Source organism: Emydura macquarii, unplaced genomic scaffold, assembly GCF_026122565.2.
Source record: "Emydura macquarii macquarii isolate MOO-44397 ecotype Brisbane River unplaced genomic scaffold, CSIRO-AGI_Emac_v2 contig_554, whole genome shotgun sequence".
Classification (NCBI taxonomy): domain Eukaryota; kingdom Metazoa; phylum Chordata; order Testudines; family Chelidae; genus Emydura; species Emydura macquarii.
Window position 1 is genome coordinate 256,532 of NW_027130691.1, and position 24,255 is coordinate 280,786.

General features: G+C 44.0%; 1 protein-coding gene and 1 long non-coding RNA gene across 3 annotated transcripts in view; one reads left to right on the forward strand and one right to left on the reverse strand.

Moving 5' to 3' along the window:
• Nucleotides 1-24,255, reverse strand: part of ZNRF3 (zinc and ring finger 3) — a 226,862-nt gene that overhangs the window by 162,355 nt on the left and 40,252 nt on the right. For both annotated transcript variants that reach the window (XM_067539389.1, XM_067539388.1), the window contains exon 2: nt 20,033-21,042. In XM_067539389.1, the coding sequence (XP_067395490.1) occupies nt 20,033-20,248 (216 nt within the window). In that variant the 5' untranslated portion in view covers nt 20,249-21,042. The remainder of the gene's footprint in view (nt 1-20,032; nt 21,043-24,255) is intronic.
• On the forward strand, nt 20,947-23,241 carry LOC137147382 (uncharacterized). The gene is made up of 2 exons (XR_010918201.1): nt 20,947-21,059; nt 22,981-23,241. It is a non-coding gene; the product is annotated as an uncharacterized lncRNA (long non-coding RNA).

Genomic DNA, 24,255 nt, shown 5'->3' on the forward strand with positions numbered 1-24,255 from the left:
GCCTGTATAGCAATACCTGCAAACATAAGACCTAGCCTATGCCACATAGTGAGCAAACAATCTTGCACAGACTTCTCTATCACCACCCAAAATATTGCCACTTTGAGATTTGGGGATGGGAGGAAACAACACCACAACACTGTGCATGGGTGAAACATGGAGGGGAGAGGGGGGGGAATTAATAACTGTGTGAAGTCACAAAGTAGTCCGTGAGATACCTGTTACTTAGGGCAGGTAGCTGCACTGCTGTAGTGCATCTGATGAAGACACTGTAGCCTGAAGGGAAAATGCTCTCCCATCGGCATAATTACTCCACCTCTGTGAGAAGCAAAAGCGCGTTTCCTGCCAACACAACAATGGTGTGGACAGTGCTTAGGTCACTGTAACCTGTGTTGCTAAAGGGGGTGTCCTTTTCACATCCCTGAGCACCATAAGTTAGATCGACAAGCAGTAGTTTAGACCTGCCATTAGATACTGACTGTCTTAAAACCCTTTTTTAATAGGCTAAAAGAGACAGGTTTATAGTATGCAAAAAGAGGTCTTCACTGGAAGTGAAATGCTCAGCCCTACATTACAAAAAAAATGGCACACAGAAGATGAGCTGAAATATTTGGTGTTCATATGTACAATACTAAAGATGATGAGACAGCTTTGCTGCTTCTGCTAAGTAGGACAGCTGGTTCTATGAGAAACGGTATAATAGTGATAAGCTGGTCTGCAATAAAAATCCAAAGAATGTAGCAGAGGGACTAGTACAACTTCAGCAGCTCTGCAGAATAACAGAGAAAACTATAGCTCAGTGTCAAACTGACACAAAAATATTTTTTCACACAATACCTAATTAAAAACTGTGGAACTCATTGCCACAGGAAGTCATTAGATGTGTCTATCCACAACCAGACGCCCGTGGCTGGCCGGAGCTAGCAGAGTGCAGCTTACAGGACTCAGGCTGCAGGCAGGGCCCAAGCATAATTTTTTCGGGCCCAGTACAAACATGTAACACAGGCCCCCCTCCCACACACATAACACAATCCATCATCCCATACATACAATCTCATGAGCCATGAAAAAAAATTTTCCTCATGGTAATGGGGGTTGCAGCCTGGGCTGGAGCCCTCCAGGCCCCGATAAAGTGTTTCCTTCCCTCCTCCCCCCTGGGGGCCCTGGCTGCAGGGATGTTTCATTGCTGCATAGACTTCCTGGCTCGGGCTGGAACCTGGGCTCTGGGACCCTCCCACCTTTCAGGGTCCCAGCACCCAAACCTGGAGGTCTCAATGAAACAGCTGTGCAGCCCAAGCCCTTTAAACTGGACTCTGCTAGCACAGGCGAGCCGCAGGCTTTTCTTTGCTGTGTAAATATACCCATTGAGGCAAGAATTTAACAAAACAAACCAGGCCTGGACATTTATACGGATACCAAGTACATTCAGAATTATAATTAATGATAAGCTTTTTGTGGAAGGCATGTTGAAACCAGAGCTGTGCTAAAAAAAGCAAATCCATTTCAGAGAGGATTTCAATATTTCAATTTGATTTTGTTCCAAATCAGAACCAAAAATGTTCTGAAGACCCCACAAAAGGGACTGGAGCTTTGAAGTTCCTGATTTGAGGTTGCCCACAGGTGGGTTGCCACAGCAGGAAACCATATTCCTCCCTGGGTTCAGTCAGAACTTCACTGAAATCAAAACCTGCCCCGTGGAACGTTCCCACCTTGATGAATCAGAAAATTCTGATGAAAAATGTTTTGTTAGAATTTTTTTTAAACCAGCTCTAATTGAAACTCATGCTCAGGACTTACATCCATCTTACACTTACATCCATCTTTAGCAACTAGAGACCAGGATGAGATTTAATGTGGGTGGAAGATTACCACAACCCTGCCTACTGCAGGACACTTATACCTTCCTCTGAAGTGTCTGGTGCTGGCCACTGTCAGAGACAGGGCATTAAACTAGATGGACCTCGAGTCAGATGCAGTCTGGCAAATGCTATGCTCCTAGTGTTCATTAAGAAGATCACAGAATAATTAAACTTTGCTTAAATCGATCTCACTAGATCTGCTACCTCTAAAATAGAGGTATTTCATATTACGCACTAACAGGGAGCAGGGATTCTCTAACCAGATTGACACCACCCCACAACAGAACCTAGTATTTTGTTTTGTATTTTCTATTGCATTCATATATTCTGCAAATCCACAATGGACAAAAGGGGGGGAAAAAGGTTTATGCGGGAAGAGGAACTTTTGCTCCAGTTAAAAATGTGCACACTAAAGTGATTGTAGCTGCCTATAAATATTTGAGAACATCAAAGCCGGTCCTGTTAAATTAAAAATGCTGTCACACAGATAGGAACTAGCCTCTAGCACTGCCAGCTTCGACATGTGAGCCTCTGATCTGAGAGGCAGAGGCTCAGTTCCTCAAGAAATTTTATTCACCATAAGAAAAAAAATTTACCAGCAGTTGAGTTTTAATAAGGATATTAAATACCTTACGAGTGAGCTAATTAAAGCTTAACTCTTTCAAGATACTGTCAAAGCCCTTCAGAGCTTTAACTGACAAGGATACCTTAATTTTTCCCTGTATTATTTTCAGTTATAATTTTTCTAGGTTCCAGGACCACTGGCATCCAAGCCCCCAAAACAAACGTCAGTCTTCAAAAACAGAGTAGCTCCTGTTTGGTTAGCCTTGGTATAAATTTGATTTAAATCTGATCATACAGAACAGATATATCAGGAAAGCACTGGCTATGTTCCTCATCCGATTCAATATTCAACACTACTGAGGCTGTTTGATAAAATACTTAGGGGAAATTCAGAGCACAAATCCCACTTTCTTAACAGACTAAAGCAGCAGGAAGTAAGTTTGACTTCATCATTATCGGCTACTAGTAGTTGAATCTTCCCAACTGAACATATTTAAGACAAGCCTATTAGGGAAACTATTCCAATCTGTCAGTACGCTCCTGATGTTACAGCTAAGAACTTCTGCCAACATTGAAATAGAGATGAGTGCACTAATACTGAAAGTTAGAAATTTAGGGGGAAAAAGTCTGATATGCAATTATCTTAAATGCAACAACCGAGTCAGGTAAGGTAATACAAAAGTGCAGTTTCTCACAGCAACATTAACTCTCACTTTTGAGAGCTGCAAAATGTATGCAAGGTTCTTCTAGTAATAATGTTAACCTTTTACACTGCCAGACTGTTTGCAACTGTTGCAAAGAAACCTACATTAATGTATCACAACAAATTCCTTAATTTTAAGAAGCATTACTTAAGAACTACGGAGTCAAGAAAATTCTGTAAAGCACCGGCAAAGATACACACAGTACCAGAAACTATAGATTTGTACAGCTTATTCCTAATACTCCATAAGTTTTAAACCACACATCTTTATTATTAAATATGTTACAGTAGTACCAAGAGACCCAAATCAGGGTCAGGGCCCTATACAAGATGTTGTATAAACACAAAGGGAGAGGCAGTTTCTTCCCCAAAGGTCTTTTGCTGTTTTATGATGTGCAAAGGAAAAAAGAATATTTAACTTGAAAATCATCTTTGCAATAAAGGGTACTTGTTTAAACACATAGTAACAGAGTGGACTCCTTTGACCTGTGTGCATGCATTACAATAGTCTTAGATTGACCAAATTTAGACAATAATGATACACTAGGTCAGAATCATCACACATTTAATCTCCACATTTCCTAAATTCAGTGCTTGGTTGCTTTTTTGTTATTGTCTTTTAATATATCTTAAATGGAGAATATATACAGCTCTTACAGAACTGTGTACACAAATCTAACCAAAAAAACATACAATGGGTCACTGCCTCCATTTTTTACTTTCCTTACCTACGAGATGCAAGCCTCTCAGACTTCACACTTTTCCTAATTTATACTTAAGACTATTTTGATCTAAAAGGGCCTCACTTTGACATTTCAGAACAAAAAGACTGGAAGACTGTAATAAAGAGGGAACATTTTTAAATGTATGCTACACAGCAAAATGGTCTAAACTGAAGGAAAATTACTATGCATGCTAATCAGTGGTTTTATACAACTGCTTGAGGGTTTTCTTTAACATTGTCTTGCAGTGGAGCTGCTTGTCTCTCTTTTCCAGCAAGCAGTGCAACACCAAATCATGTTCTCTTCTTCATGCTTCACTTTAGGAGCCTTTTACTTTCATTGCTATGTTTAGCTGAGTCATCCTGTCCCATAACCACATCTGCCAGTGCTTGGAGCACTGAGGATATGCGCCAGTTCTGTCTTTGGGGCACTGCTGGCCACAACTGCTGGCAACACTACAGGGCAGGCTGTGATTACATCTAATCCCTTCTATTGAGACAGCTCCCGTTTTAATATATACAAATGAGAAAACTGAACATGCAACCAGCTAGAGAAATTTACTTTTTAAGAGTGCCTCTCAATCTTTGGGATTTTTAAATAATTCCACCCTTCAGAACCAGTTTTGCTCTCCTCAATTCCATCTTAAAAAGGAGAAAATGGCCATGATTCTATCAACATCCTGGCAGAGCAAGGTCCAAACATTAAGGTAGAGATTGAAATGTTTACTTGTCAACTACCAGGTTAAGGACTATGTCCATCAACCACGGAGATCGCCACTTGTACCCCCAGAAAGCCACTCTCTCCCCACCCATTTAAAGGAATCAGAGCATTCAACTTCTATAAGAAGTTGGAAAGGGCACTTCACTACTGCTCGGCAAAGTTCTGAGGTACCAAGGGCCATCTGCAGACATCATTGCACTATTCACATTTTGAAGGTTCCCTCTGCAAATCATAAAGGCTAGAAACCTTTAAAATCAAAGTTCAGATTCTACAGAAGTGGAATTCCTTGGTCTCCATACTCTAAACTAAAATGCTGAAATTTCTTAAAGTGACATCATCTCAAAAATCTAGCTTAAAAAAAAAAAAAAAGTAAAGTGGTTTGAGTAGCAACGCCTGCCTTTAAACCCCCGGACAATTTTTGTCCTAAGACTTTTTAAATAAAATAAATAAATAATAAAAAGTTATTGTTCTCTTGCCTGTTACTATGTGAAAAGCCCTGATCGAAATGAAAACTGACTGTACAGGGGAAACAGTGACAACTATATGCTCACAAATGCCCTACATAACCAGTTCTTATCATTTATCTTCAGCCTCCCTCTTACCTTCCTTCCCAATGTTTGTTATGCTTCTTGCATCATCTTAGCTTAGCTCATAGGCACTTCAAGACAGGGAACCATGCTTTCTTCAGTAATTACCTTCCACAATGGGGATCCAATCCAGGCCCTTGGGAACTACCATTATAATACCTAAGGTGACTGGTATAGGTAATATTAGACAGTTTAAAAAAACCTGTCACTCAGAAGCACACTGTGAAGTGTCTCCATTCAGAGACCCATACTAGAACATACAAACTCTGAAAACTAAAATATAGGCTGGTGGCACTAACCCTGTCAATGTCTTTCCTACCCTTAATACCCTCAATTCATTGTATTGGAGAAATACAAAATGTTATATTTAAGGAAAAAAGCTGGTATGTCATTTATTATTATATGTTATGTTTACGTTGAAACAAGTAAAAGGACTGAAATACAAGATAAAATGGTGCCAGACTAGTGTGGGAGAAGTGCTCATATTTCACATCACCAACTGCATTGTTTTGCACAAACCTTCTGCTTTCATTAACCCTTATATTAACCACAAATAATGTTCACTAGTGAAATGATAAAGGACAGTGTGGTTAGGCTGCTGCTGAAGTCACCCAGCATGAAGATTTTCACTCTATAAAAAGTTCAAAAAAATGTTCACTAAGATGAGCTGACTTGAACCCTGCACTCGTTCTGCACTGGGATAGTGTTAGATCATCATAATACCATGAGTGGAAAAAGTGTCTTTTAAAGTCAGTTTAATCAGGAAACACAGTTACTAAATGCCTTAATCATAATTGTCTGTAATGCTATTGTAACCCTGTTGGTCCCAGGAGAGAGAGAGAGAAGGTGGGCGAGGTTATCTTTTATTGGACCAACTTCTGTTGGTGGAAAAGATGCTTTCAAGCATACACAGAGCTCTTCTTCAAGTTTGGAAAAGGTACTCAAGTGCCACAGCTAAATAGAAGGTAGAACAGATTGTTTAGGATAAGTAGTTAACACATATTGTAAGAGACTATTTAAGGTGAAGTAGCCAGTTAACACTCCTTTATCCCTTAGAGTGGTGGACGGGCTGTCATACTTGTCAATTTTGACAAGCGGACACGGGCAAGCCACAGGCAAGGGAGGCTGCCGCCCCGCTGGCATCCAGCTGCGACCCAGGAGGCAGGCGACTGCCTCTCAGCTACCGGCTGCAAGCTGGGACTGGGCAAGTTGTGGGGGCTGCAGGTGGCTCCAAGCTGGGGCGCAGGAGGCTGCTGCCCAGCTGTGAACCCGGAAGCAGACTGTTGCAGTCCGCTCCAGCTCAGAGCTGGGACTGGGCAGCACATGGGAGGCTGCAGCTGGCTCCCGGCCTGGGAGCAGGAAGTCCCTGTGCCCGGCTGGGACTGGGAGTGGTGGGGATGGCAGTCCACAGGGAACCCTCCTTCCACACTGCCCCTTAGGTTGGTGGAAGTGATCCTGGTGAGGACACACTCCACCAACCCAAGAATAGCAGTGTGGACATCAGCCACCGCTATAATTTTTGATAGTATAGACAAGGCCTTCGTGTCTAGCAAAGATGAATTTAAGCTCCCCAGCTCGCCTTTTGAAAGTGTTGCGCAGGTTTCCTTTGAGGATGAGAACTGAGGGCTCAGCTATGGAGTGATCGCTTTATGAAAAGGTGTTCACACAGAGCGATATGGGGTTCTTGATGAGGTCCCACCACACACCCATGAAACGCTCTCTAGAGCGCTCCCACACCAGTGACAAATTCCTGGCCATCATAACTAAATGATTATTGAACAACAACAACAACAACAACATAGGTTGTTTGGATGCTTTAACTGCACATTTCCATATCTTAAGATTTTCGGATCTCAAACGTAACTCTGAATTTCCTTGGTTTGTAACGTTTGGTTATAGGATAGTTACAAAACCCCCGGAACTTTTTTTTTTTTTTAAAACTTTTAAATGACCATTACGTACTCTCAACATTATGTAGTTTTTGCCTTAGAATTTCAAAATTTGTTTTTGGCTCTTAGGTGAGCAAAAATATCTTTCCCAACATGGTCCATTGCAATGCTATCTTCCTGAGTCCACTGGAAGCTGTTTATAATGAGTGCAAAGCAAAAACTAATAGTGTCTGAACCCCATGGGTATGTCAATTAAGAACCCACAGCTGGCCCATGTCAGCTGACTCAGGCTCACAGGACTTCAGGGAAGGAGCCATTTAACTGCGGTGTAGACATCTGGGCCCGAGCCTAAACATCTACCCAACAATTCAACAGCCCCTTAGCCTGAGCCCCATAAGGCAGGGCCAGCATGGATGTCAAATTGCAATGTAGACATACCCTTAGTGCCTTGTCTGCTGTTCAAGTCCCAGCAAAAATTCAACTAATGGGACTCTGCTCAGCTCCACAACAGGTGCTCAGAACTCCCTGGTCAGCACCAAAACTTGTGAATCCAGCCAATTTCAAACTGCTCCACTCTCATCAACAGAAGAGAAAGCCACTGGTACTATTCACGAGAATGCCTCCCCTTCACCAGGAGGCAGCGGAGATGGATGGAGTGTCAGGCAGCTACCACTAAAGCAGCCAGGAATAGTCTCCATTCTTCCAGCAGAGACAGATAATAAGAGAGAGATAATAAAGATGGAGCCCCTGACCAAGCTACAGGCACAGCACCTTGGTAGAAATCCCAGCAGTCTGGGGTGAGGACTGGCAAAGTACTAATATACTGCAGGCATATCCAACCCCCTACTTACATCAGACAGCACTAACAGGTCCTGCCAGCTCACAGGACACTTTAAAACCACTGGTTCATTTCTCAGCTTGGCAGGTAGCCTAAATAAAGAAATAATTCTTTAAAAAGTCTCTGGTTGGAACTTTCAGTTGTACGTGCTATGCTATTACATACGTGAAGGGTGCAGTATTATGGAATTTTGTTTGCTTAAGCCAGAGCAGATACCCACAGGCAAGTCTCAGTGCCACAATATCTAGAAAAGGGTAGAACAAGGAGAAATGGAAGCTGAGATCAAAGAAAATACCGCACTGAACTTGGTTTAGCAGAGGAGAAATATGAGTTACAAGTCAATCCATGATGGAGCAAGACAAGATGTGAAAATTCCTGGTTGCCCTGATGAGAGTGTCTAGAACACCACACTTGAATTTTGGCTCACCAGGTACTAAGAAACTAATAAGGCATTGGTGCTATTGAGTTCCTCTACTGATTACTCCTGGGGGAATTCAGCACCAAAAAATTTAAAATTCTGCCCATAATACTTTAAAATTCTGCAAATTTTATTTGTCAAAGTAACACAATATAATCACACCAGTTTCAATTATTTTGATAAAAAAAATATACACAAAAAGATTCCCCCAGGAGTAGAAGTTAAAGAAATCCCTATGACAACCCAGTTCCTGTTCGTCTATCATGCTTTTGTTGGGCTCCTCAATCTGGGTGGGTCACACATGCCAGCTTGGCACATTTCAGGGGGAAATTCTGTCCCTCCAGTCTCAGACACCCACACTCCCTGCCCAGAGCCCAGCCGCAGGGTGCTCCTACATCCCAGACCCCCACCCCCATCTCCCCAGAGCCCAGGGATCTGAGATTTGGGGGGAGACACATCCTGATGCTGGGTTCTAGGCTTGTACGGTGTTTCCGGCATGCTGCCTCCTTCCTTAAGGACAAGCTGGGATTTGGGAACCACAACTGACCCTCCAGCTCTTCCTTCCACCCAGCAAGCATCCTGTATTTGAGAGCTGAAGAACTGGGCTCTGCTAAGTCCAGCAGCCCCTTGTGGCAGCCAGCAGCTTTGCAGCACTAACTCTGCAGGGAAAAAATGAAATTCTGCACAAATTCTGCATTGCGCAGTGGTGTAGAATTCCCCCAGGAATAACTGATGGCAGAAACATGTGAACCTTGGTGGCTCTGCTCTGATTTTCTTTAGAGAGCAGCCATGAAAAACAAACATCTTCGATTTGTCACTCAACTACCCTAACTGACAGAACATTAAATGGGCCATGAGAATGGAGAGGATCCAAATCAGGTTCAGGGTGAATTCAGGTTTGAGGTTAAGGCAGGAGCAGCGTTCATATTCAGTAACTGAAAATGGAAGTTTCACTAGATCAGTGATCAGAAGATTAATCAAGGTATGCTTCTGGCTTTGGATCCAACATAGAGGCAAAGAAATAAGAGCAGGTCAAATCCTGCCACTCATCTTCATCCCCTCACCTTGCTATTCAAAGGTCGTAAATTTAGAGGCTCTAGCCCATCTCTACTAAAATAAGTAGTAATCTGAAATGTATGTACTCATCTCCAAGATACCAAATTCCAAGGACAGGACAAAACAATTCTGAGTACAGATCCCTACTGCTGAATATGCTAATCTTTGGGCCTAGGGTCTCAAGCAAGTTACCAGATGACTATGCTTCACCTGAAGTCTGTAGTTGTGGGTAACAGTGGCACTATAGCAATGCCTTATAATTAAGGTATCTGGCAGTAACATGGAACAAATCACAGCTGTCTTCACATTTAGAAAACTGTCAAAAAGCAGCCAATATATTTGAGTCAAAACCATGAATAATTCCACTACCTGATTTTGATTAGCCTATAGGCTTCTCAATTTGAAGACAAAAAAAATTCACCTATCCTTTTAACTAGGGATGAATGAATAGACAAGAAATGAAACTTTGCATTAACAGTCACAAACTTTTGCTTAAGCTGGTCTCCTCCAATCATTGCCACACTTCTCTACCTAGCTGCAGCTTTTATTCCAGCTGCCTTCTTGACAACAGTCAGAATCCTATCCCCATTATATTTCAGTACAGAAAGGTGACCTGACAAAGAATATCACGGAATTTGGCCCTTCCTTCTCCCCTTAAGGTGCACAGAGAAGGCTTGAGGATTATCCAGAGGAAAGAACAGCACAGGAAAAAGATGAGGACCTTTAAAACATTTAAAATTTTTGTCATCTTTTTTCCTGAAAGATGAAAGGCAAGGCAACAAGTGGAGGCTGACTAGAATCGTAGAATATTAGAGTTGGAAGGACCCCAGGAGGTCAGCTAGTCCAACCCCCTGCTCAAAGCAGGGCTAACCTCAGCCGAATCATCCAGCCAGGGCTTTATCAAGCCCCAGCTTAACCTGACCCAAGTGAGACCCATGCAACTGAGAATTGTTTTATTCAGACTGCTTAAAGCAATGGATTTTGTTTTTTATTTCCAAACCCCTATTTAAAACAAATTTTACTCTAATAACAAGTATTTGTTGACTTGAGTCTATACACTCCCATTTTCATTTAAGAGCTGGGTAAAGCACATTCTCTGCTCCTTCAATGAGACAATGAGCAAAAAACACAGAAGACTAGACTTAACATTCCTGGTCCTTTTCTATAGGCTTCTTTCCCTAAAATTTCCAATGCTGGCAGCCAGTCTACACTACTTCTCCTACTGGCAGAGCTGCACCAGGGGTAGCAATGGAGCAAAGGTTTAAAGAGTTAATGATGTTTAACCACAACAGGGCATCAAGTAGATTTTATTTTGTTTGCTTGTTTATTTACATTGTATTAAAGAGAGGAAAGTGAGAACTGAGTTCTCACCTTAACCAGAATTTGATATGTCATGGTACTGCATTTGCTGTGATGAATGTTAGCTGCACATTGTAACTATGCAGTTGCCTGGCTGGTTATCAGACAGCACAAGCAGCTGAACACAAAGTTTTGTCGAGCACTGGCAAAAATAAGGCACATAATGCTCCTTCAGCTTCTAGAGGATGTTTCTGATCAAATCCAAGATGCTTATTACTGGAGCACCATAAGTGAGTGCTCTACAAAACAAAAGTTCTCTCCATGAAGAGACTGTGGTTGATATATAAACCAACACAAAACAGTTCAAACACAGAAAGATGACAAGGTATCAGGCCAGATTCAACTCTGGCTATGCCAGCCTTTGCCAGCATAACCCAAGGTGAAGCTCCCATGCAGTGATCTTCAGCGAAGACGCAAGTTTTGACAGCATACATGAAACACTTTAGCTCCAGCAGGGAAGCAGCAGTCAGAAGTGTATCAAGCACAGCCTCAAAAATGGGGGGTACTGATCAGCTCCCATACCAGTCATGTTGTTGGAAACAGATGATCAGTATCAGTGCACCCCCTAGAGAACATCCCTTTCCTCAAGGGATGGCAGCAGTACAAACACCATTTACACTCCCTTCAAGAGTGAATCCCCCACAGGGATGAGCTGACTCAGGGAGGTGTAATTTATAGCTGCCTATGCCAGCAAAGAGAATCAAACTCACTGGCCACACAATTTATTTACTATTTTGTTTTAAGCCACAGATACACTTTGGATTTTATATATTCACATATTCCCAGGCCAGAAGGGACTACTGTGATAATCTAGTCTGACCTCCTGTATAACACAGGCCAGAGAACCTCTCTAGGAATTATTTTAGGGAAGATCTTATAGAAAAATATCTCATAGATTTAAAAAATCGCCAGCGATGGTTAACCCCCCATGACCTTTGGGGAATTGGTCCAATGGTTAATAAGGCATAGCTTTTTAACAGTGAGGTTATTTCCATGTTGAACGTTTAACTTCAACTTCCAGTCTCTAGATCATGTTATACCTTTCTGAGTTAGACTGAAGAACCCGTTATTAAATATTTGTTCCCCACACAGGGACTCCTAGACTTCGATCAAGTCACCCCTTAAATGTCTTTGTTAAACTAAATAGATTGAGCTCCTTGAAACTTTCACTATAAAAACATGTTTTCTAATCCTTTATTCATTCTCATGACTCTTCTCTGAACACTCTCCAATCTATCAACACCCTTCTAGAATAGTGGGCACCAGAATGGGACAGTGTTCCAGCAGCAGTCATACCAGTGCCAAATACAGAGATAAAATAACCTCTACTCCTACCCTCAAGATTCCCCTGTTTATACACCCAAAGATCGCATTAGCTCTTTTCACCCCAAACAAACATGAGTGCCCTGTGTGATGCTGATTATGCACCATGACCCCCAAATATTATTCAGTCACTGCTTTCTAGGGTGGAGTACCCCATCCTGTAAACATGGGCCTAAATTATTGGTTCCCAGCTGTATTCATTTAGTCACATTAAAACACATTGTTCATTTGCACCCAGATTACCAAGCAGTCAAGATCGCTCTGTATGAACGAACTAAACCTCTTCATTATTTACCATTCCCAATTTGTGTGCCATTTGCAAACTATCAGTGATGATAGTATGTTTTCGTCCAGGTCATTAATAAAAAAAAGTGTTAAACAGTGCATGGCCCAGAACCTATTCCCAAAGGATCCCACTAGAAACACACTCACTCGATAACCATTCCCTGTTTACAATTACATTGAGGCCTGTCAGTTGGCAAACATTAAATGGATTAAAAACTGGCTATGTTAATTTTATACCCTTCTAGTTTTTTAATCAAAATATTGTGTGATACCCAAGGCAAATGCCTTACAAAAGTCTACGTATATTACAGTCAACACCCATTATCAAACTTGTAATCTCATCAAAAAACAGATATCAAGTTAGTTTAACAGGATCTATTTTCCATAAACCTGTGTTGATTTGCATTCATTATATTAACTCTCCTTTAATTCTCAGACACTCTATTAGCTGGGATTGATGTCAGACTGATCGGCCTATAATTACCCAGGTCATCCCATTTCCCCTTTTTAAATATTGACACAACATTAGCATTCTTCCAGTCTTCTGTAATTTTCCTGGTGTTCCAAGACTTATTGAAAAGCCACATTAAAGGCACCTTGAGTGCCTCAGCCAGATCTTTTAAAGTTCTTGGATGTAAATTATCTGGGCCACCTGATTTAAGAATGTCCAACTTTAGTAGCTGCTTTTCAACATCCTTCCGAGATACTAGTGGAATGGAGGTTAGCCCTGCTTTGAGCAGGGGGTTGGACTAGATGACCTCCTGAGGTCCTTTCCAACTCTAATATTCTATGATTCTATGATTCATGTGATGTGACTATCATCTTCTCCCCAAATACAGAACAGCAATATTTATTGAACATAGAGATGTAAAAGCTTAGCCATTTAAACAGTAATCAGCTGTTTAAACATTTTAAACAGCTGATTACCATTTAAACTGGGTGAGGGAGGGGGAGTGGTAGCTGAGCTCAGCTCCCCACAAGTTGAGGGGCAGGCAGCTGCAGCTAGGCTCGGCTCTCTGAGCTGGGGGGAGGCGCAGAGCCCAGCATGGGGGGGGGAGGAGCCGCAGCTGGGTTCAGCTCAGCTCCCTGCAAGTGAGAGCTGCCAAGCTACGGCTCTACAGGCACAGCACTGGGCAGCTACAGCTAGGCAGCTCTCACTTGGCAGTGAAGAGCTGAGCCCAGCTCAGCACAGCTTTCCCCCCCCACCACCACCACAGGTTCCCCCCACCATTCTATTTTTAGAAAGTTTCATTAAAAACCCATTTAAACAAATCTTTATATCCCTAATTGAACACTTATCAATACTAATGCAGAAGAGGCTAATTCTATCATTTCCATCTAGTAATGGACCAACTCCATTGTTAGGATCCTTTTTTCTTTCTAATAGACTTTAAAAACTAGTTCTTACTGTTCTTAACTCTGCTGACCATGGATTTCTACTTGTGTCCCTTGGCTTCCCTTAGAAATTGTAGAAAACGGATAACTTCTGATTTCTATTAATTACTTTCAATTTCCTCTTTTTTCCATTTTTTTTTTTTTTTTTTTTTTAAATATCTTTATATCGGTCTTCATTTCCTGTATAAATCAGGCTGGTTTTTTAACCAATCCAACTTCTTCCTTGATTGTGGCTTTTTAGTAAAAGTGAAGTGTTCTTAAATATTGCCCAATTATTCTTTTTTTTATTATTAAATTCCTTCTCATAACTGATTTGGCTTGTAATTGTTTTCACCCTCATGGAACTGGTCCTTTATGTACCACTGATCAGCTCTTTATTCTGTTTGCACATTATAAATGGGATCAAGTTATGATCACTTGTACCTACATTACCTTTATTTTTTAATTCTGTGATCATTTACTCTTTATCTGTCAAGACAAAAGTATAGCACAGAATTCCTTGGGTTTGGATGCAATGTATTTTAAATTAGGAAACTGTCATCTATATTTAGAATTTCCAAAGCGGTTTTAAATACTGGTAGCCTGAGACCTCTAGCATATGCACTCAAATTGAAAACTCCAATGATCACTCAGCTTCTCTTCCAACACATTATAAATTGGCACCTTACACGCCTATCATCCTATTCCCTAATATGATTTGGTGGTCTGTAGCAGACCCCAACTAATATCCTATCTTGTGCTTTATCTGTTACCACAGTGTTTCTCAACCTTTTTGATGCCAGGGCAGGCTTGCTTCTTTTCTAAACTGTGTCAGGGAGATCTTAGGGATTGGCACCCGTCCATGGGCTGGTCATTGAGAAACACTGGGTTAGAACATTCATTCATAACCATTCAAGATCATTTCCTTCCAATTTATCAGCGACTTCGAAACAGTGATTTTTTTTTTTGACATCCCCTTCCCCTACTTGATCCTTCCTAAATAGGTTATAATCATTTATTTTTAATATTCCAATAATGGGAATCGTGTCACCAGGTTTCAGTAGTACTAACTAGACTAAATTTAAGCTTATAAAATGAGTAATTCCAATTCCCCATTTGTTACCAAGGCTGATAGCACCAGTGTATAGACAATTAAAGAATTTCTGTTCATGTCTTTGGGTTCCTTGATGAATTTTGTTCACATCATCTCTATTTTGTACTGAGTGTTCATATCTTGTTACCGTCCCCTTTTGTTATTTAGTTGAATCCCCTCCCGACTACTCAAGCCAGCTTGTCCCTGAGAAAATTGGTCTCCCTTCTACTGAGGTGGAGGCCAACTAAACTGGACAGGTCCCTACCCCCACAGAAGGTGGGCCAATATTCCACAAAAAACAAAACCTTACACCACTTGCTTAGCCAGTAGTTCACTTATGGAATCTTCTACATTTTGTCTTCCTTTGCTTGGGGGACACAAAGGATCTCCAGGAAGATTGCTTGGACATTCTTTTTCTTCAGCACACTTCTGAGTCATCTATTATCTGTGAGATATCCCACAACACAGCATCAATATTGCCGATATTCACCATCATCAATGGATCTTTTCCTCACTGACTTCAAAAGCCTGTTGTGATCCCTGGCCTCCAGAAAAGTAGCATACGGTCGTGTTATCCACCTGCCACTTGCAGAACGTTCTTTCTATTCTTTCAATATTAAATCTCCAGAAAAGATCATCAGTCTTCCTTGGATGGCCAAGCACTCTTGGCAGACAAGCTCAGTTTTCTTACAGGTGTGGCTGAGGCGCCATTCACAGCTGTCTCGTACATCTCTTCATTCCCTTAGATCAACAGGATCTCAAAAGGTATCTTTACAGTTTCTACACTGAGGACCTGGTAGCAATTGGAAACTCCTAGCCACATGGAATTCCTCCCAGTCCTTCTCTCTCTGTTGGCCACATCCTGCCTATCCCTGTCTATCTTCAACCCTATACAGTGGAGATGTGATCACTTGCCTCTGGCGGTTACCTACTGAGAGGCCTCCTCTATGACCTCCTCTCTCTCCAACTCTCCTATCAACAGTCTTAGCATTCATTACCACTCCACTCCCCCCCAAAAACCCACCAGATTTTGCTCTGAAGCATAAAATATTCTGATAGGATTGCTGCCAATACACAACTGCTGTATCAGACCTTGTCAGTTTAAGGGCTACCAGGTGCACAAACACAAAGACCCAAAGGACATGCTTTACCACACTCTTAACTCCAGAAACACTGAAGTGTTAAAAATTAATCTCTGTGATAAAGCTATCCTAGAGACATCTGACCCTAGCCAGACTCAGTCCCAACAACATAAGAAACACCATTAGTGCATTGCTATTAGACAGAAAATTGATGAGTAACCATTTGATTAGTCATACATTTAAAAGCTAATGTACTTTAAGCTTTTATCTGACGTTTTTGTTCCAATGTTTTCAAGACCTGTGAGCAACTGAAATTATTAAACACAAATATGGTTTCGAGGTTGCACAAACACTCATATTTCCTTTGATTCATTCATTTTTCAAACATTTCTAAATATTTACTTTGAATACATTTTGAGAGAGAAATACATTTCCACTCAAAAAGAGTGATCTTTTCAATTAGTAGTTTTTCATTTGCTTAAACAAAGGATATGCCACTAGCTACTGTTAAATAGATCTTTAACATTGCCAGCCAGGTGATTTGCATTTCCAAGTCTTGGGGAATTTCAGGTAATGATCCAAAGATAGAATATGTACCTATGAAACTTGTTAAAAATGCAAGCAATTTAGAAAATTATGAAAGTGTACAAACAAGTTTAGACACCATAAAACTCATTAACCAGAAGGGACAGAAAAAAAAGCAAAGAATCCACACTACCGGTAAGACATGCTATACGAGCTCTAAGCGCCTGGGCACACACAGAGGAAGTGATTTTGATGGTAGTTTTACCTGTTTTGGAGTGACATCTGGCATATTTCACCCTCTGGTGGCTGAAATACCTTAATAGGAGTTTTTAGCAAGCATAAAGTAAAATCTCTTTTGAAATCTAAAACACAGTATGACTTGGGAAGTAAATAGCGACTGCATATGTGTGCACACAAAACTTATGAGCAGTAAAAAAAAGCAAAAATTTGCCTCATTAATCCCCCCCCAGCCTCCTTTTTTTTTTTTTTTTTTTTTTTTTTTTAAAGTATAGGCAAAGCAGCTAGTCTATATTATAATATAAGGCCTACAAAACGTCACTTAACACATTTGCTTCTATTTATGCCAGTTCAAATCTTAAACATGCATATTTTTCTTTACATTTATATTTAAAAAGCAAGATGATCTCTATAAAGTTCCCTCAATATTGTGCCCCTGGACACCACATATTCAAAGTTTCATCTCATGACAAGAATAAATCCCCTGCTTTTCAAAAAAGCTTTACAATGCTAAAATTAACAAACTTGATTTTTCCAATAATGTATGTTGTTTCAGCCCCTACAAGCAATTTTAAAAAAAGATTAAAGTCAACTGAATTGCTTCATTCCTCTATTCTCACTGGGTTTTTCTTTCATCAGCAATCTGATTTCACAACTCTTTTTGTGACAAAGTTCTGTCATTTAGAAAACTTAAGTTTCACAGTAAATTCCGTAACAAAGCGTAGAAGAGAACAGGGAAGAATACTCTCTAAAGTACCAAAGAAAACATTTTTATACAGAGATCATGCTCAAACCAACCAACTCCACAGACGTTGTAAATGAAATAAGGACAGCTATTAGTGATTACTTTAACAAGTAAACTTATTAAAATACCATTTAAGTCAATTTTCTTTACTTAGCCTAGCCAAAAGAAAAAAATTAAGTCAACAATTGTTAATGACTACAAAGGAATTAGATAAGCACTTCAAAAGTTCCAGACAGAATAGGGAATAGCCTATTTCTGCTCAACTCTGACATTATCTACCTGCCTAGAAGAATAAAGACAGTTTTAAGTGAAGTGTTTAAACTTAATTTTGTATTAAATGGCTAACTGGAGATTAGCTCTGCGTGAAGGACTAGTGAATACATTGCACTAAGTGACCCACAGAAAGCCAAGGAACAAGGTGACTAAAACCGAATATTATAACATCAGAAACTGCATAAATTGCTAGAGATATTTTAATACTATGTTTTCTAAGTACCAAAACAGCAAATTCAACAGTTCTCTGTGATGAGCTTCAAATAAAAACATGTCACAACATTTTTAATATATGATCAATGCCCAATCAACCAGGGTGAGGACCACTGTTCAGCACAAATGCAAGCTTTAGCAAAAGCTAAGTAATTCAGCAAAGAACCTTTAGCGCACGTATAGGTAATCACCATGAGAACTGGTAAATAGGCAAAATCCAGAAGCATAACATCTTGACTGCTTTCTCCAACAAATTGAACATGCTACATTTGAACATTTCCTCTTCCACTTTCTACAAAAGCTGTGTACATGAACGATATAGGCGATCACACAGCATCCTCAAGTTTTAATATTCTGTTTTGCAGCTAGGAGTGGTCAACCATTTCTACCCATGCAAAAGTTACCTAGCTAGACAAAGTTGCATTACTTTACAGGGTGGTACAAAGATAACTTATAAATCCATTCCATGCAAGTTTTGGCTACTGTGGCATGTTCTGAAAGGACTCCCACCATTGTGCTACCATGAATGCAGTTCACCAGGAGTAGCACTAATGTAAGCTGGGCAGAAGCACTTTACCTCCTTATCCAACCTGGCTCAGAGCTGCTCTACACAGCACAGCAATAAAATTTCTTGTGCTCAGTCTAACCTAGCGCTCTCATCATTGCTGTCGCTGATGGAAGCACAAAAGATATTTCCCAAAATCTGCTAGAGAAGAAACTCTATAGCTTGTTTCAAGAATACAGGGAAGTTCCAACTGCCGACACTCTGCAGTAATTAATAAAAGCGAGCAAGGTTCACTCAGATCCTGCAGAAAATAACTTTCTATGCGTTTTCTTCGTAGAAACATTCTCTAGTATATAAAATGAGAACTATAAATCAACCTAAAGCACTGTTCCCCTAAAAATAACAGTGAGAGGCCCTAAAAGTCATTAGGGCGAGCAATACCCGGATGTGCACAGTGCTTTAGTGGGTTCAAAGAGACACCAAACCCTTTTAAAACTGTTCTCAACAGCAACCTTGGCAGTATATTTTATATCCACAGACCTACTAGAGTTTCTCCAAAGCCTTGCAAAGAGAGACAAAAAAGAAACAGCATCCAGTTACAACAGTCATAAGCAGCAGCTCAGTACCACTGCCCTCCTTTGCATCTCTGACAAAGTAAGCCCTCCATATCAAGCTTCCTTTGGAATGCAGATGTCTTTCATTTAGTAGCAAGGTGGAGGCCCTGTCAGAGAGGATGAAGTCTCAGGGTCATGGCAGCCTCACAGAGTTCCTAGTTCCCCCATTCCTATGTAAGTACTTAAAACAAGTTAGAGGGAAACTATCCCCTAGTTCCCAGCCTGGAGCCCAAACCGCAGAAGCAGTGAGCAGAGCCCAGCTGGAGGGGCTGCTTAAATCCACACTCCCCTACAACGAACTCGGCCCTTCGTGGCATCTGTCACCTCCCTCCATCCAGGGGCACTGGATGAGCCAAGGGCAGCCCCGAGCCCAGCACCCAGCGTCCCTGGGGCCTTGGCCCGCTCAGGGGATCCCAGCGCGGACTCCTGCAGCGCTCTACTCCGGCAAGTGCCCTGCCCACGTGGGACACCGGACCGCACTGGGAATGCCTGGCCCCCAGCACCCGGGCACTGCAGCGGGCCCGGCCCAGCGCAGACGGAAGGCTGAGATTGGAGCCACATGCCGGGCACGTTTGGCGCCGCACCGAGCCGCGCCCGCCCGGCGCCGTGTGCCCCGCCAGCTCCCCCGAGCCTTGGCGCAGAGACCAGGCCGAACCGCCTCAGCCCCTCAGGCGGCCAGGCCAGCCTCCATGCCCGCCGCTCGCCGCCCCGGGGACAGCAGGTGAGGGGGGCTGAGCCCTGCCGGCCCGGGATGCAGGCTGGGGGCACCGGGGAGACCCCTCCAGCCCAGGGGCGCGGTGTCCCGACTCCGCCCCGATGCCCCTCCATCCCCCGTCCGCAGAGCAGCCTGGGCCAGCCCCCGAGCGCCCCGACAAGCTCCGCAAAGCCCTGCCCCGGGCCGGGAGGGGGCCTGCCCGCAGTGTGCTCGGGGCAGCCTCCGTTGCCGGCCCAGCGGAGCCATCTTGGGACCAGGGAACCGCTCCCCGCCGTGGCCCGGCGCGGCCCGGCCCGGCTCAGCCCGCCCGCCCGCCGGCCGGCCGGCGCTCACCTGCACGATCTCGCCCTCGGCGCTGAGGGTGGCCCCGGCCCGCGAGAAGCGCCCCTGCAGCCCCGTGGTGTGGGTGTTGTAGTCGCCGCTGGGGCTGGACTCGAAGAGCACCACCTCCACGAACGCCGTCTCCTTGGCCAGCGCGGCGCCCGGGGCCGCGGCCAGCAGCAGCCCGAGCAGCAGCGGCGGCGGCACGGCCAGCCCGCAGCCCCTCATCGCGAGGCGGGATGGAGCGGCGCCCAGCCGCCGCGCATCGCTCGCGAGCGGCTCCAGCTCCGGGGACGCGCGGGCGGGTCAGCGCCCCATGGCGGCACCGGCGGCGGCGGCGGCTCCTCTGCCCCGCGACGCCCAGCTCCGCGCCTCCGCCTGCCCCTCGCTCCGGCTCCTCGCTCGCCGCCCTGCCAAGCCGCGTCCCTTTCATGTGCTCCACGTGACAGCTACCGCGGGGTTATCCCCGCCCCCCGCGCGCCCTGACCCGCGCCCGCCCCGCGCGCAGCAACTGCCGCCGCCGCCGCCTCACAGCCGGCGCGAGCCCGAGCCGCAGCCAACCGGCGCGGCACGGCACGGCACAGCACGGCACGGCAGCGCATCACATCACCTGGCGGGCGGGGAACCGGGCCGGGCCGCGCCGAGCCGGGCCGGGCAGCCAGGGTGAGCCTCGCCGGCCCCGCCGAACGACCGCCCGCCCGCCGAAGGGAAAATCACTTTATTGTATTGAGGGGAGGGGGCCACAAGCGAGGCTCATCCTCGAACGTCAGCCTGGGCCCGCAGCCGGCCCGCCCCATAGGGGCCCTCCCCGTGCCGAGGCCCGAGCGCGGCAGCCTCCCCGCCGCGCTCCGCTCCGCTCCGCTGCAGGCACGTGAGGCCAGGCCAGGCGAGGCTCCGCTGACTTGGGGGGGGACGGCACACTCCTCCTCCTCCTCCCGGCTGAAGAACACGTGTGAGCGCTGGCAGGATCAGGCCTAGGGCCGGCGGCTCTGGAAGGCTTGTGGGACTGGCAGCGTCAGAGCCTAAGTTTAAAAACAAAGTAAGTGAGCAGTGGGGCTGGAAGGCCCTGGCTTGAAGCAGTAGTAAACACCCAGTGCACGATCTCTGTCATCAGCACCCAGCAGGGAGAGGACTCACGGCAGGCGGTCAGGAAGCAGGAGAGTGCACATAATGGAAAGTGAAGTCATGGTTTAAGTATCTCTCCCTAATTAGGTTTTAGTCTGAAAACTGACTGCTAAAATGGGCTGCTTCTTAGTGAAAAGATGGTTACCTGCCTGTCCATATATATTGTGCTGTGAGATGTGTTGCACATGGCCATTCCACTGGAGGTAGGTGTGTGCCTCCTGCACTTGGCAGAGAACGTTTTCCCTCAGCAGTACCTGTCAGGGCAGCAGGAGCACCCATGCCCCTGTGGGCCAGTGTGAGAGGATGGAGCCTCCTCTCTTCCCTTCAGTTCCTTCCTGCCAGAATGGATAGGTGCAACACATCTCACAGAACACCACTTTTGGAACGATAGGTAATTGTTTTTCCTTCAAGTGATTCTCACACATCCATTCCACTGTAGGTAACTCACAAATAGATTTAACATGGAAGCAGACTCAGCATCTATCTGAACAGCGATTGTAGAACAACCCATCCAAAACTGGCATAGTTCCTGAACTGACAGGAACTGGCATAATGAGCAGCAAAATTGTGTACTGATGACTAGGGTGCTGCTTTGCAAATGTCTCCAGTAGATACTTGCGCTAGGAGAGCTACTGAAGCAGCTTGTGCTCTTGTTAAATGAGCCAACACTCTGAAGATGGTGTGGCATTAACTAACTGGTAGCACAAACAAATGCAAGAGGAAATCCTCTTGAGTGGAAACCGGTTTGCCTTTCACCATGTCCACAATAGCAACAGCTTAGTTAAGGATCTAAAGAGGTCTGGTGCAGTCCACATAGAAGGCCAATGCGCTCATCACTTCCACTAAATGAAGCTTCTGTTCATCTGTGTGCATGTGAGGCTTTAGAAAAAACATTGTTAAATAAATTGCCTGATTAATGTGGACATTGGGAAACACCTTTTTCAAGAATTTTGGGTGAGGGCAGAGGTAAACTTTATCCTTATGGAAAACTATATAAGGAGGTTCTGAAACCAAGGGTCTGAGTTCACCCACTCTCCGTGCTGAGATTATTACAACCAGAAAGCCACTTTCATAGAGAGGTGGAGTAGTGAACGTGGCACAAGAGGTTCAAAGGAAGGCCCCATTAATTTTATTAGCCCAAGGTTTAAATCCCATGGGGGAACAGGTTCTTGTGCCAGCAAGTATAATCTGTCCAGCCCTTTTAGAAAGATATGTGGGAGAAAAATTGATCTACTATTCTCCTGTGGGTAGGAGCATTGAAATCATTGCCACATGTACTTTAAAAGAACTAAAGGTCAGACCTACCTGTTTAAGGTGCAACAGATAATCCAAACTATGGTTAATGGAAGCCTGCACTGGGCAGACTCATTTCTGCTGAGATCAGATATTAAAATGTTTCCATTGGGCCTGGTAAGTACACCTAGTTGAAGGCTTTCTGCTGTTCAGAAGGACCCCCTGCAGGTCTTTTGAGCAAGTCATTTCTAGTGGTGGTAGCCATGAAGTACCCACGCTGTTAAGTGGAGAAGCTGTAGGTTGGGATTGAGCAGACTGCCATAGTCCTGAGAAATCACCTCTGAATGGAACGGGAAAGGTAGGAGGCTTCACTAACAGGTTCAAGAAGCAATGTTGTCGAGGCCATGCTGGTGCTATTAGAACGGAGCACGCATGTTCCTGCTTGGCCTTGAATAGGACTCTGGGTAGCATTGGTATCAGAGGAAAGGTATACAGCAGGGAGTTCATCCGTGGTAGTTGGAAAGCATCTGTCTAAGACCCAGGGCTGGAACCCCCTCAGCAGCAGAACTGAAGGCATTTTCTGTTGCCTTTGTTGTGAACAGGTCCACTTGGAGAGTTTTCCCGAGCTGGAAGATGAGCCTGGCCACATCTGCATATAGTGACCATTCATGGTGAGAGGAGAAAGACCTGCTCAGGTCATCTGCCAACGTGTTTTGCTCTCGGGACCTAAGCAGCTTTGTTGTAAGTGGAGTTTGTTATGCAGAACTCCCAAAGTAAACTGCCTCCTGGCACAGTTGGGAGGAACGTGCCCCTTCCTGTCCATTTACATAAAACACAGTTGCTATGTTGTCCATTAACACTAACAGATTTTTTCGCAGAATATGTGGATGGAACGTTGAGCTGGCTAGATGGATAGGATGTATTTCCCTGATGTTTATATGAGTCCTCAGATCCTGCAAGGACCACAACTCTTTAGTTTGTAGGGTTTTGATATGTGCCCTACCCAACCCAGGGACAAGGCGTCTGTGATCCACGTGAGCATTGGTGGCAGAGAAATGAAGGGACTCCTGCACAAATGTTCTGAGGATCTGTCCACTGGTCCAGAGAGAACAAAATTACCTCTGGAACACAAATCACTTTGTCTAGATGATGACAATAGAGGACATACATGGACACTCCCCATCCCTGAAGCCTCCTAAGGCATAATCTGGGGGGTTGCACCATGTAGGTACATGCTGCCATGTGCCCCAGAAGTCTGAAGCAAGTGTGCGCTGTAGTAGTGGGATGTGCTTTTAGATCCAGTATCAGGTCTCAGAACATTTGGACCTTGACTGGGGCAGAAATGCTCTAATTTGTATAGCATCCAGGAGTGCTTTGATAAACTATTCTTTGCACAGGTTTTTAGAATTGATTTGACTTGACTGAATAATAGACTCAATGCATTGAAGGTGGACTGAATGACACCCTGAACAGCACTTGAGAACGTGACCAGCCCCATCACCAACTAGTCATCCGGGTATGGGAATGCATGGATTCCCGATCCTCTCTTGTGAAAATGCAAGGGGCTGCTGATAGACCACATGAAAGGACTGTGAATTGGTAATGTGTTCCATTTGCTAGGAACATGAGGAACTTGCAGTGGTCTGGATGGAATCACTATATGGACGTAAGCGTCCTTTAAATGAAGGGCAGCATACCAGTGTCCCTGTTCCAGGGAAGGAATGATGGAACCTAGGGTAACCAATGTGGATCTTTATTTTCTTCAGGTATTTGTTTAACTCTTAGATTTAAAGTAGGTCTGAGATTCCTTTTTATTTTGGGAATAAGGAAATAGTAGGAATAAAAACTGTTCCCCCTGAGAAATAGAGGAACTTCCT